Source organism: Cyrtonyx montezumae, unplaced genomic scaffold (genome assembly GCF_038088225.1).
Source record: "Cyrtonyx montezumae isolate F1298 unplaced genomic scaffold, pur_monq_1.0 scaffold_20, whole genome shotgun sequence".
NCBI lineage: Eukaryota > Metazoa > Chordata > Aves > Galliformes > Odontophoridae > Cyrtonyx > Cyrtonyx montezumae.
Window position 1 is genome coordinate 1,228,633 of NW_027071937.1, and position 12,658 is coordinate 1,241,290.

The 12,658-nt window shown below is 37.4% G+C and overlaps 1 protein-coding gene across 7 annotated transcripts in view; it reads left to right on the top strand.

Moving 5' to 3' along the window:
* The window catches only part of DENND1A (DENN domain containing 1A), a 163,701-nt gene that overhangs the window by 19,253 nt on the left and 131,790 nt on the right, over positions 1-12,658 (top strand). For all 7 annotated transcript variants that reach the window (XM_065737268.1, XM_065737263.1, XM_065737264.1 and 4 more), the window contains exon 3: positions 3,968-4,011. In XM_065737268.1, the coding sequence (XP_065593340.1) occupies positions 3,968-4,011 (44 nt within the window). The remainder of the gene's footprint in view (positions 1-3,967; positions 4,012-12,658) is intronic.

Genomic DNA, 12,658 nt, shown 5'->3' on the forward strand with positions numbered 1-12,658 from the left:
CTGCTGTGACAGAGCAGGAAAATTGTATTCTTCTGTCACAGGAAAACAGCACTGTCTTCTTTTCAAAATGAAAAGTATATTCAGTAACAGAAATTTCACATGCTGTTCGTGTGAGAAGTGACTCAGCTGTTCTGTTGGTAGTTTCTTGAAAAACACCTCTTAAAAACAGAGGAAACAGCTTCAAAAATAACTGCGTGGTCTATTTTGTTTGTATGTTGTTTTGTTTTTGTGTTTCTTTAACTGTTTCTCCCTAGAAGAGAGCATCTGTTGAGGGTAATGCAGAATAGTGAGTCTGTAGGTCTTCGGTCAAACTGCATTTTTGGGCAGCGGCTGCTGTGCGTGGAGCTGTATCTTCTGGGAAGAGAGTTTACAGTGATGTTCAGGAGTTTGATAACTGAACCCATGCTGACTTCCATGAAGTGACACAGGAAAGATAGGGAAGTTCATGACATGCCTGTGATTTAAAAGCTCCTAAAGATGAGTATATATAAGCATTAACCATAAAATAAAGTTGACTTTTCATAGTGTAGCTTCATACACAGAGTCACAGAATTGTAGGGGTTGAAAGGGACCTCTGGAGATCATGGAGTCCGACCCCCCCACCAAAGCTGGCTCCCTAGACCAGGTTGCACAGCTGAAATCTGTCTCTTGTGTTTCATTGCACTTTTACTTATACAGAAGGGGAGACTGCAAATAAAGTGGTGTATTTCAGTTTCCTTTTGGAATAGTATATAGGTTCTGCTTTACGTTTGTTGCAGCATAGGAATTGCCAGTGCAGTATTTCAGCATGCTGTTAATACTCATATTCTTGTCAATGGCTGCTTATGGCAGAAATATAAATCTTGTCATCTTTTGTGAGCTGGATCTTACGAGATCAGATGTGATAAAGATAAATGTGAGATAACGAGTGCAGAAGTTCTACCTGTGGCACTTGTTTCAGTTTTTGGGATAACTTTATCTTGTGAAACAGTTCCATAATACATGATGTTTTTTCTTTCCATTCACTTTCACTTTGTCTGTTCATTGGTTTGCAGTGTGTCATTTTGCTGTCCAAAGCTGAGCTTTTAATACTTTATAATTGTAGATGACTGGTACACTGGAAGTCTTCAAGCTCTGTACTTCACTGACTATGGAAAGGGTTGGTTAGAAAGATTTCCACTTATGTTTGCAGATGGATTAGACTTCTCTGAACTTGGAAAAAGTTTTTTACTTGTGTTTACTTTGCCTGTGGAGTGTAAAAATGGAAACGTAATTGAACATAATTGTGTTAGAAGGTCTTAGAATAAGAACTTGTAATAAGTGTTCACTGTGTTTTGAGATGTGAAGGGTGTTCTTACTGTCTGGAGATACCGTGGAGCTGTATCTAATTCTGTTTGCATGCAGTGTGCAAGGAAATCACTGTTAGTCCAAGTGTTTAAGGTTTTTAAGTTAGTTTAGGCTGATAGGCTGAGTTGGCAGTCAGTTAGGAAATACTTGGTTAAAACGTAAGCATGTGAGTGCTGAGTGGTATTTTGCTGATGCTGATGGTGGCTATTAAAGCTGAATTCCTTTTTGCTCTGCTCTTCTGTATTCTTCAGTTTGTGTGCCTGTTCTCCCTTGTTCTGAAGAACTTGGAGATAGTGTCTTCTGTGATTTAGAGCAAGTACAGATTATTAGGTAACTTGGGCTTTGTTTTCCAGTGGAGAGCCAACCATACTGAGTAATAGTCATGTTTGTTTTGTCAATATTTATATTTCATAGTCAGTGTCTGTCTCGTTTTATTGTGCATGTAAGCAGGGTTGAAAATGCCTCTTAAATTAAATTAAATTAGCAATGAATAGAGAAAGTGGTGAAAGCTGTAGAGGTGTGTGATGTGTTCTCTTTCCATTGTATACTATTTTCCAAATAAAGATACTCAAAGTTTAGTTAGCATTTAGTCAGCATAGTTCAGCATTTAAAAGCTGAAATGACTGAGTTCATGCAGTGTGAAATATACAGTACTTGTGAAAAAATGCAGACGTGCAAACATGTGGTTGCCAGGTGTGAATTAAAGGTGACTTTCTCAACTGGAGAGTTCCACATTATGTCGACGATTTGTTTGGATGCCATTATGAGATGCATCATCGAAAGCAGACTGTATCCAAACTGTATAGCCCAATGTCTTAATTAACCAAGACTGCTAGGAGAGATTCCATCGGGCACTCTGTACATCTAAGTATGTATTTCTGTTTTTTTCCACTGAAATTTGTGGATGAGAAATTAATTAAATTTCATTCATTGTGGATTTAATGCATGCAGCTGATTGACGTGGGAAGCCTTCATTTGTATTAAGTATAGTTTGTCATGTACTGCAGCACAGTGTTCTCAATACACACTCTGAAGGTTTTTGTTATGTAAGTAGATGTTGCAGCATTCCATCTTACCACTAAGGCGCTCGCTCTGCTGAAATATAAGATGTACTGTCCTGTAAATTGTTACTTGAAAGACTTGTACACAAGGACTGCTCATGTGAGCTCATCTGTGTTTGTTCGTTTGCATGTTTGCACACTCAGCACAATGCACTTAACCTGCATAGAGATGTAAGAATTTTCAGGCTAAGGCTTTATAAGGCAATTTCTTGCTTTGCCAGTTTGTTAACGTAGAAGGATTTGGACTGGATGACCTTGGAGGTCTTTTCTGACCTTGGCGATCGAATGATCCTATTCCTATGAAATTCAGTGTATTATGTATATAATTGTATGTGTTAAAACTAAGCATCTGAATATCTGGACAAATTAAGCCAGAAAGTTATTAGTGTACAGTCTTCCTGTAATGCTACTGTAAAACGATTACACCTTAGCAAAAAGTTTGTATCTGCTAGCAATTGAATTGCCCAGTTCAACTAAAAGAAGCTTTGCCATTGAGAAATCTAGGGTGGTACTATGCTAAAACAACAGTGTAAGGTGGATGTGTCATAAAAATGAGTCACTTCCCTCTGCAGTCTGAGCCACAGTGTGGTATAACGGTAACTGAACAGTAGAGATTGTGTATGTGATGTTCCTCTCTACATAACATTTCTGGAGACATTGTATAAGGAATGAAGAATCTGGTCCCAGCTCGTGCTGTGCTGGGCTGCAGGCACCCAAACCAGTGGGGTTTGTATAAGCAAAGCGTGCTGGTTGAATTTTTGGTGCTTTATATGCATTATAGTTTTTATTCTGAGCTCTTATGTGATCTTTGCATGGTTTGTTGTTGTTGTTGTTTTTAATAATTAAAAAATTCCTTTGTAGTAAGGACTCTGGCCTTCTCAGCCATATTCCTTTGAAAAATGAATGGCTTTGAAGAGTGCTGTTTTAAATAGGTTGTCATATAAATAATTTCCATCATGGTATTTTGTTGTTTTATGAACATCTCTAATTAAATTTAACATAACTTCTCAGGGATTATTACCACAATATTTATTCTGACAATCCAAAGGAATAAGGACATTGCATCAGTCGAGTGCTCGCTAATCTGAAGAGTTTAACGTTTGTTAACCTGATGGCTCAGGACCGTTAGCTCTTTCAAATTCCAGATTAATGTATGTATTTTTTCTCCTAAGGAGTGTAGCATTTCCTGTAATACTCATTTGAAGCCATTTTTTACTTCTGAAACATAGTGCGCAAGGTAACAGACTAAAATTCAGTGTAGCACCACAGTGTCTCATAAAATCGTTAATATATAAATTGATTTGTAACTGTGCATCTGTACATATGTGTGTGTTCACTGATTTTTATGACTTCATGCATTTTGTGTGTGTACATTTATATACACTTTTTTTCTTTCTGGAGGAGGGTAAGGGGAGAGCCTTGAAAAGTCCTTCCCTGCTCTTATCAACATAGCAGCCTCAGCTGCCCTCCTTGGATCCCCTGCCAGGGTTGCTATCATCTTCTGATCAAATATTAATGTGTGATTCTCTGCTTGCTCACTAATCCAAAGCCAATTAATATTATCTGTCAATTATTTACAGATCCTGAGGTGCGGAGGCAATTCCCAGAGGACTACAGTGACCAGGTTTGGAATGCGTAATTAATTTTTTACATGACAAAATTTATTTCAGGGTTGTACAACATATTATTGCTGCTCTTTTTACTGAAAGAGATAAATGCATTCTTAGAAAGAAAAAGAAGCTGCAATTAGGAAAAGAGGATAGAAACATTTTCACACTAAAAAGTAGAAAATGGAAGAATTTTGGATCTCGTAAGATTGTTTTACAGTCTTGCTTTTTCAAGCAAACACGAGAGTGGGAAGGAAAATTCATTAATACATTTCAGTTTTTGCCTTTAGGTGCCACAGTCTGCAGTTCATTTGACAGTCCTCACGTCGTTGTCTGAAAGGTTTATGGCTGTGTTTAACTGGGCACCTGGCACTGCTGTGCATTTTTAAAATTCTTGCCTGATCATGCAGTCTCTAGCCTGGTTCAAAAAGATGGTCTGAAACTGCCCGTGCAGATACCGTGTGCAGGTAGAATGCAGGGTATTTATCGCTTACACAGATCTCCCACTGACTTTGAAATTAACAACTTCAGATTACCTCGTGCGTTACTGTGTCTCATTAGTGGTGTATTGGGGCACGGCTTAGAGGTTGGGCAGAGGGAATTATTGCTGCGGTGCCTGTAGGTACTGCTGGAGTTAATGTGCTGTTGTTGTTTGTCATTGTTTAGGGTAACTACCGTCTTTAGGTTGCGACTGCTAACTGATTTCTTTTGCCTTTATTTCTTAGACGCACTCAAATTACTCTTAACTGTTCGGTATACCAATGAATGTTTCCTCAATGAGTCTTGGTTTTGAGTTAAGCTCAGAAGAGCTGTCTTATTTCAGATCATTTCACTTTAATTATGGCTTTCTGAAATGTGAAATCTTACGGTGTTTAGTTTAATGCATTTAGCAATTGTTAGATGTGATAGCTCATCAGCACCAGAGCAAATGTTTTCATAAGGAGCTGTAATTGCTCGATGCAATGGGACCTTGACCAGGGCCTCTGTGTGCTTCTGTTGTAGCAGTATTTGCAGAAGTAGGTTTTATTGTTTTATTTTTTATTTTTCAAAGCAGTTATCCAACAACCTGACAGTATTTCACTAGTCTTTATTTTTAAGGTTTTCCTTACGTGTGAGGTACAGCATGGAATTAAACTTCTTTTGGAGTCTGCATTCTTACCGCTGCTGTCTGTAACTTGTGAGTAGATAGATCCCTAGGTTGGCATTTACATGACAGACTAACCACTTTTCAGCAGCTGTGGACATTCAGGTTAGTCGTCTGTGGACTGATGGTACTTTAGAGCTGATACAATCAATTGTGTCTATGTTCAAAGCAGTACAGGAGTCTTGAACATTAGCAGTACAAGTACATTCCTGACAGTTTTCTTCTTCTGCAAATAATTCCTTTAACAGTACTGCTATGAATATGCGAGACTGCATCAAACTCAGAGAAGCCAAAGGCTCATGTATAATTCTTAAGATACTCACCAACTTATAGTCAGAATTCCCTATCTGTTTTCAGGCTGCACAGAAATCACAGTAGTGTGTTTGTGTGTGTAGGGGAGAAGGATGGATTTTAGAATCATCAAATATTTTGCATGCTAAAACTCCTAGAGAAAGTGAAAGAAAGGAAGCTGAACTTCCCAAACTTGAAGTAGATTAAAAAAATAAATAAATAAAAACCAACCTTTATCTCGTGGTGCATAGTAAGAACACGTGTCATGTTAACAGTCACTGTACCTTCTCTAAGAAGAGAGCGTGTCCATAGTTGACATAGATTTAAGAATTCACTTACTTATAAATATTGAAGGAGGACAGAGGAAAAAAGATATGCAAGGGAAGAGCTTTGTCAGTTTTTTTCTGCTTAACCTGGAGCTCTGAAAAACATAGTGGTTACAGTTCAGTCAAGGAGGTTTGCTTCTCAAAACTTCTGATTTACTATTTTTAGAACAAAAAAATTTAGACGTGCTGTGTCACTTATGATGAAGGTGCACGTTAAAGAAAGGAAAGCAACTTGCATTTTCTGTACATGCCCTTTATGCAAAAGGGAGGTACAGCACGTGTATGTTGGTGCTAGCAAAAATTGTTTCTAGCAATCAAACATTTATGATTTAATCCAGAAGGAATATTTGAGTTAAATCAACACAAAGTAAAGCACTTATTAGTAAGGGAAAAAAGCAAGGTTTTTTTTATTCATCTAAACTATCAGTGCTTGTTTTTACATACACTGTATTTCCCATGTACCAGTACATCTGATCAGAGACCCTCGCTGCTGCTAGATGTTTTATTCTGTGTGTTCTTTGTACCTTACAGTAAAAGAATCTGTCACAAATTATTGTGCCTCACTGCTTTAGAAACTGAGAAAAAAGGGAGGTTAGATTGACATCTGTGACTGAATAATGATGACCAGCCTTTTGGCTCCCCTTGAGCCACAAAGCTAGCATTGCCTTTAGAGAGGAAAAAGGAGTAAGAAGAAAGGGGAGGGATAAAAGAGAGTTACAAATCTGTGGTCCCGGAGATGTATTACTGTTGGGCCAGTTGTCTGCGTGGTATGATAATCCATTTTGATCTTCTATCTTAATTGTCTGCTAAAGACAAATGGGCAGTAAAAGTTCATCAGTTTCATCTTTTGCTTCTCATTTAGAGACAGAATAAATGATCCATTGCTACAGAAGAAACCTTTCTTTCTGACACGGAAGCAATGCAGACCCAACACTTTTTATTAAAATATTTCTCCCTCATTATTTCAGTCCTCTCAGCTCTGATAGATCTTACTGTTTCATGAAAAATGTAATCTGAAATGTAAATAAGGGTTTTGATACAAAGTAAGGAAGTAATGAGCAGACTAGCCACATTGTAGGAATTTTGATTGTAATTACTGACAAAGTGAATTTTGCTTGTCCTGATTTTTTTTGCCCCAAGTTGTCTTTGACACGTTCAGTCCACAATGACATCTATGGCTTAAATCTGCTAAATAACTGTTTAACAGAATATTTTATAGGAAGTGCCATGGACAGGGTACCTTTGGAGCCTTACTTACTAAGGAACAAAAATGCTAATGATGGCTTCAGGCCACTTGATGTGGATAAAGCTCAGTTGGTGTTTGTTTGTTTGTTTTTGAATGGCATATGGTGGAGGTGAGGGTTGAAATAATTTTGAGATATTTTTTTTAGGTATAAGATTATATAAACTTTTTGGGGTGGGTGCTTTCTAACAACCTTTAAGAATAAAATGTGTATTTATGTATATGCGGTTCTACGTAACATGAAAAGCAGTAATTGGCATTGTAAGCTACAGTTCTGAAGTGCTAACCTGTTAGCAGTTATCTTAAAATTTAAAACACTTGAAAAGCTAGGTGTATTTCTTGATGAGGACCCTTAGTTCTTTTTATAAAACAACATCACGATAGCTAGAATTATCCTTTTAAAATCAGCAGCAGACAACCCAAGGAAAAGCAAAACAAACTAACAAGACCGAGTTTGGATTTGAGTTCCTAATAAAGACACAGTAAGGAAGTTTCACACTCATTTTTCTGCAAGGTGAAATCCACTGTTACTGGAATACAAATTATGCTTTGTCACTTTATTTTTTACCACCATATGAACTTTTGCTGTCTACTATCTTGAAGATGAATCACAAGATTACTAGTTATCCTGGTCTAATTAATTGTAGTGCAAGGAATTTTGTTGCAAAAATATGAACTTCCATCAGGAAGAATGCTTCAGCGAAGTCGATATATGAGCATATAAGAAGAGCAAGTAGTCAGACAGTGGGGGAAGCGTAGCAGGAATTACACAATTTGTAAAATGCACTTTAAAAACGTACTGCCTTCTTTCAGTAACACATCCTTCAGTTCCTTGTTGTCTGAGCCTTTGTAGCTTGTCTGGAAGGGAAGGAAAAATGGGTTGTGATAGTTTCCAATCATGAACTGCTTCAGGTGGATACAACTTCTCTGTAATTTGGTGAAGTGTTGTATGCATCAGTACCTACAAGCAGTGCTGATATGGGCCTGCTTGCAGGCTGATACTTAATGCAGATTGGTACTTCTATTCTGCAGGTAATTTTTCTTTCCACTGCCACTGAAACCTGTGTTGCAATGAAGTCAACAATCCATCTACATTTATAGAAACTATTAAACTTTTATGGTAGTCTTTATATGGAAACTAATGGTCTTTCTGTGGGCATTGTAGAAACATTGCGCTCAGGATAAGACAAAAAGCACCTTTTCTTTTCATAATTTTAAAGTGTTGTGTGATTGGAGAAGACGTAGTGAATGCTAGCTCTCAGAATGGAGTGCTAGTCCTCATCTTGCAAAACTTGTGTTAACTAAGGGGACTTAGTATCTTGAACAGGGACAACTGTAATCCAATTCGATTTTTCTGAATTGTGCATGTTACCTTCAGAATATGTTTTTGCTTTTACAGGTTGCATACACTTCACAATAAAATCTGTCTCAAGAGTAATCTGAAATCTTAGCTGTCTTTTAGAAAGTGGATGAAGAAGTTGGTTTGGAAAAGCTGAGTAATTAGTCATTCAAAATATTTAAAAATAGTCATTGTTCTGAAAACCATTTTGTAGTGAGACTAAAATGGTATAAATAGTAAAAACAAAGCAACAAACAAAAAAATAGTATTTGACACTTCTGAAGCATTTGATAACTCTCAGCATGTATAAAGCATATGTATACTGCTTCATACAACAAGTTTTTTCTTCAGTTGAAAGACTATAATAGTTAATGTAGGATAGCTCTAAGTGTTCCCCTTGTACAGTGACCCCTACTGACTGCGCAGTGGTAAAATAGCAGCATGAATGAAACCTTTGTGTTGGGTTGGCAAGCCGTCTGCAGCCAGTAAGGTGAGCTCCTGCCTTACGTGCAGATAATCTAGCTACTGTTTCACTGAAGCATTCTTCACCTACTACAGCAAAGTTGGGCTCTTTGGTTCGGGTCTGGAGAGAGGGTGGGCAGGACTCAAAGTCGCGGCCTTTGCCAATAGAACGGAGTGGTTCCTGAGGTCAGGCTTTTTCCAAGAATAGAACTGTACTTTTTAATATATGAAAGTGGGGGAAAACAGGCAACACAGTATTCCTTGTTTACTTTGTCTCATTATATCATTGTCATATGTTACAAGTTTTTTCTTTACCTTTCCTTTAGCCCGTGAAGGCAGTCTGGCTTTCTTATCTGATTCTATTCATGCTTTCATGTGCCTTTTATTTCATTAGAATTAAAAAGTAATGCTAAGCTGCTTCTTATGCCTTTGTTTATGTAGTAGGGTATATTATCCTTGTTCTAACCTTGAAAAATACGTGGTAAAGGTACTTAATTGAACCTTTGACATGATCTCTTCATTGAAACTTCATTTAAGAATTGAATGTAGTAAATCTAAGCATTATGGAAGTTAATTTTTTCTCTGAGACAATCAGAGAATATATATAGCAGCCTAACAGAATAGCTGCTTTTAAGTAGTCCTTCGGATGCTGAACAGAATTTTGCATAACATTCTGGACTTGTTTATGACATTGTACATTTGTTTTACTACTACCAGGTGCTAATCTGCAAAAATGATTGCAATGGATTTGTACTGAGCAAAGTAGTTAAGTCAGTACCTGAAAAAAGTTAGTCCTGACGCCTGAGCATGTTCAGTGAGAAAGTACTCAGAACTGTTTCCTTTTTAGTCTTCAAGTTAAGTAATCTCAGCAGTTACTGCGTTTGTTCGTACCTCTGAAGGAGTTCAGCTGGAGATGCTGTTTTCCCTGTAACCACTAATGTTTTGTCATCAGTGGTATGTTTTCCCATTTCTGATACTTGCATTTCAGAAAATATGGAGCATGGCAGCCGTGGTAAAAGTGCAGAACGCAAATAACAAAGAACTGCCAGTTAATCTTTTCAAGGGGCCCAGCAGGTGACTTGATTTTTGTCCTGAGAGTTCCTGGGATAGTGTTGGACTCTGAAGTCTGTGTGGGAAAGCCGTGCCAAAAGCCAGTGTTCAGAAGTGAGACAAATTTGGAATGGAGAGAGAAGAGTAATTGGGTTCAAGAGTGAGTAAAAGTGGCTGAAGCCACTTTCTAAACAAGCTACATTTTCTTCCATGTAAAATTTGAGTTGGTATTCAAAGTTCAATAAACATGATTTGATTTTACAGCAGATTATTCAATTGAGAACAAATATTACTGAATACAGTCGTCTGGCCTTTGTTATACAAGAGGTCAGACTGGATGATCAGAATGGTCCCTTCTGGCCTTAAAAAAATCTCTGAATATATGAATAATTTAAAACCTGTCCTGCCAGCCTTTATTCGTTGAGGCAGCCATATTGAAATCCTTTGGGGCCTACTCATGTGAGTAGAGGTTGTGGGATCAGGCCTAAAGTGAGTAATCATTATCACCTATGTTTAAATTTATTGATAAAACTATAAAATATTCACATTGAGTAAAGATAAGATTCTTTAAAATGGAGGTTGCGTATGTAGTAATGTTCTGCTTCAGTTTAAATCGATTGTTATCAAAATGTTATAGAAAATTTTCTTGTTTCAGTCTCCTGAAAATATTCAATTACTTATATTGTTCTGCAGCATCAGTATGAGCAATTTCAAAAATGGGTAACACATAAATAGTATCTTTGCTTCCTCAAAATAATATTAAATTCAAGCAATGTGCTAGATATAAGTGTATTAAAGTTGTTGTCGTCTCAGTGCCCTTAATGATCATCCTTGTTATGGTTGGTTATGCTGATGTTTGTATGCACAACAGTAGTGGCAGATACGTTTTACTGTTTGATCAGGTCAGTATTTTGAAACAGGATTAAACTAAATGTCAGCAGGTAAGTGATGTGGTTCCATTCAGAGTTAAGAATTCAGCTGAGATTTGTCCTGTCTCCATTACCTGTAGTAGAGTCTTTAAGAATACCTCAGATTAGAGATCACTCTTCTGTCTGTGCCTGTGTGCTGCAGAGGAGTATGTAAGCTCTTGCACCCAGCTAGAAGAAACTAAAGTCTTAAAAAGTCAACTGTTCTTCCTACCCCACGCAAATAAATGCCCTCCTGGGGCTAAGCTACGATGCAGATCAGTAAAGGTGTAACGTGGTTACTCGGGTGGAATTTGCTTGTAGTTTGGGTTTGGAGAACAAGCCTTTTGTCTTTTAATGTGTTGTGTTTGTGTGAATGAGTTCTTAACAGTTTGCAGCGTGTGCTTACCATGAAGATCAAATGTAGCCAGTTCTTTTCATGGACATGAATAAAAATCTAATTGGAATAGTACCTTTGTAATGTTATTCTATGATCATGAAGTTGGCATTTGATAAACAAAACTCATTTTCCAGACAATCTGGTAGATACTTAAAAAAAAAAGAAAAAAGTATTTACTTGTACGTATTGTTTGAAAAGGTTTGGACAGTGAATGTTGAAGGAATGATTAAAAAAAAATCATGATGATGCCCTTTCATTTAACCAGGGTGTATATTTTGTGAGCACACCTTGTTGACTATCCATTGCACACCCTTATTGGTGCTTTTTGAGTAATTTGTTTAAAGTGCACAGTACAGATTCCTTATTTTTGCACTGATGCATACAAAGGCTTCTTTTAGCAGCCTTTAATTTTGTACTTATGTATGTGACATAGCCTGTGGCTGTGATCTCTACTGTGAATCTGCAGTTGTTTTGGGATGAAAGAAGAAGGCAGCTGGAAACTCAGTAGCTACATCTAGCTGTCTACCTAGAGAAGGCCTTGATTTCAAGTTTATCTAAACAAGCTCGACTAATCCCAACTATCTAGGGGGATCCACTGTCAAAACAAGCAGCATGGCCCTAAGGCAAACACAACCATACAGAAATGAAGGCTGGGACTTCCAATACTCCAATGACTGCATACTGGAGGCTTTTTTTTTCCTGAAAGAGTAAGAGAGGTGGAATTTGCATAATGCCTTTTCATTGGAAACTTTTGGAAAGCTGACAGAGGTCCAGCTTATAGCTCTGCAGCCACAATACGGAGTCTATAGGAGAATCCTTGAATGACCTAACCATATTGAAAGAAAAAATGAAAGCATCCAAGTATAGCCAAGTGAGTGTGGAAAAGAGGGCTGCTGCATTGTCTAACATCTGCTCTACTTCTCGTTAGTTTTGTTCTTTGGTATTCTATGTGGACTTTGGAGAAACCTAAGACAGCCTAACACGAATCCTATAATCTTCCTTCTGAATATTTATGTAGTGTGCCAGCCTCTAAGCTGTCCTTTGCATCTTCCTACTTCCCCCTCATTTTCATGCTCTCAAATGAGGCCAACATTTCAAAAGCTAAATAAATGTTTGTGAATGTTTATAAAAGATTTGCATAAATTTGTCCTTGTTTGACAAAGATCACTTTTTTCTTATGCCAGTTCTGAAATTTTTTAAAGGTTTCGGTGCTTGTCTTGACAACAAAGTCCTGCCTCAGAGGACAATGATTGCTGATTAAGTGGGTATGTGGTAGCAGCTGAATAGAGCATTTGAGGCGATGTCTAAAAGAGCCCGCCATCTTAAGCCAGATTTATCATATTTAACAAACACAAACTGATGGGTTTACCTAACGCCGTGTGTTAGGTGTGTACCTGTGCAACTGACCTACAGCATGAGAAGTATGATTACTTTTTCAAACCTAATTTTTCATAAATGTTGAAAATATTACTCACCTTAAATTGCTAGATGTTTACAGCTGTAG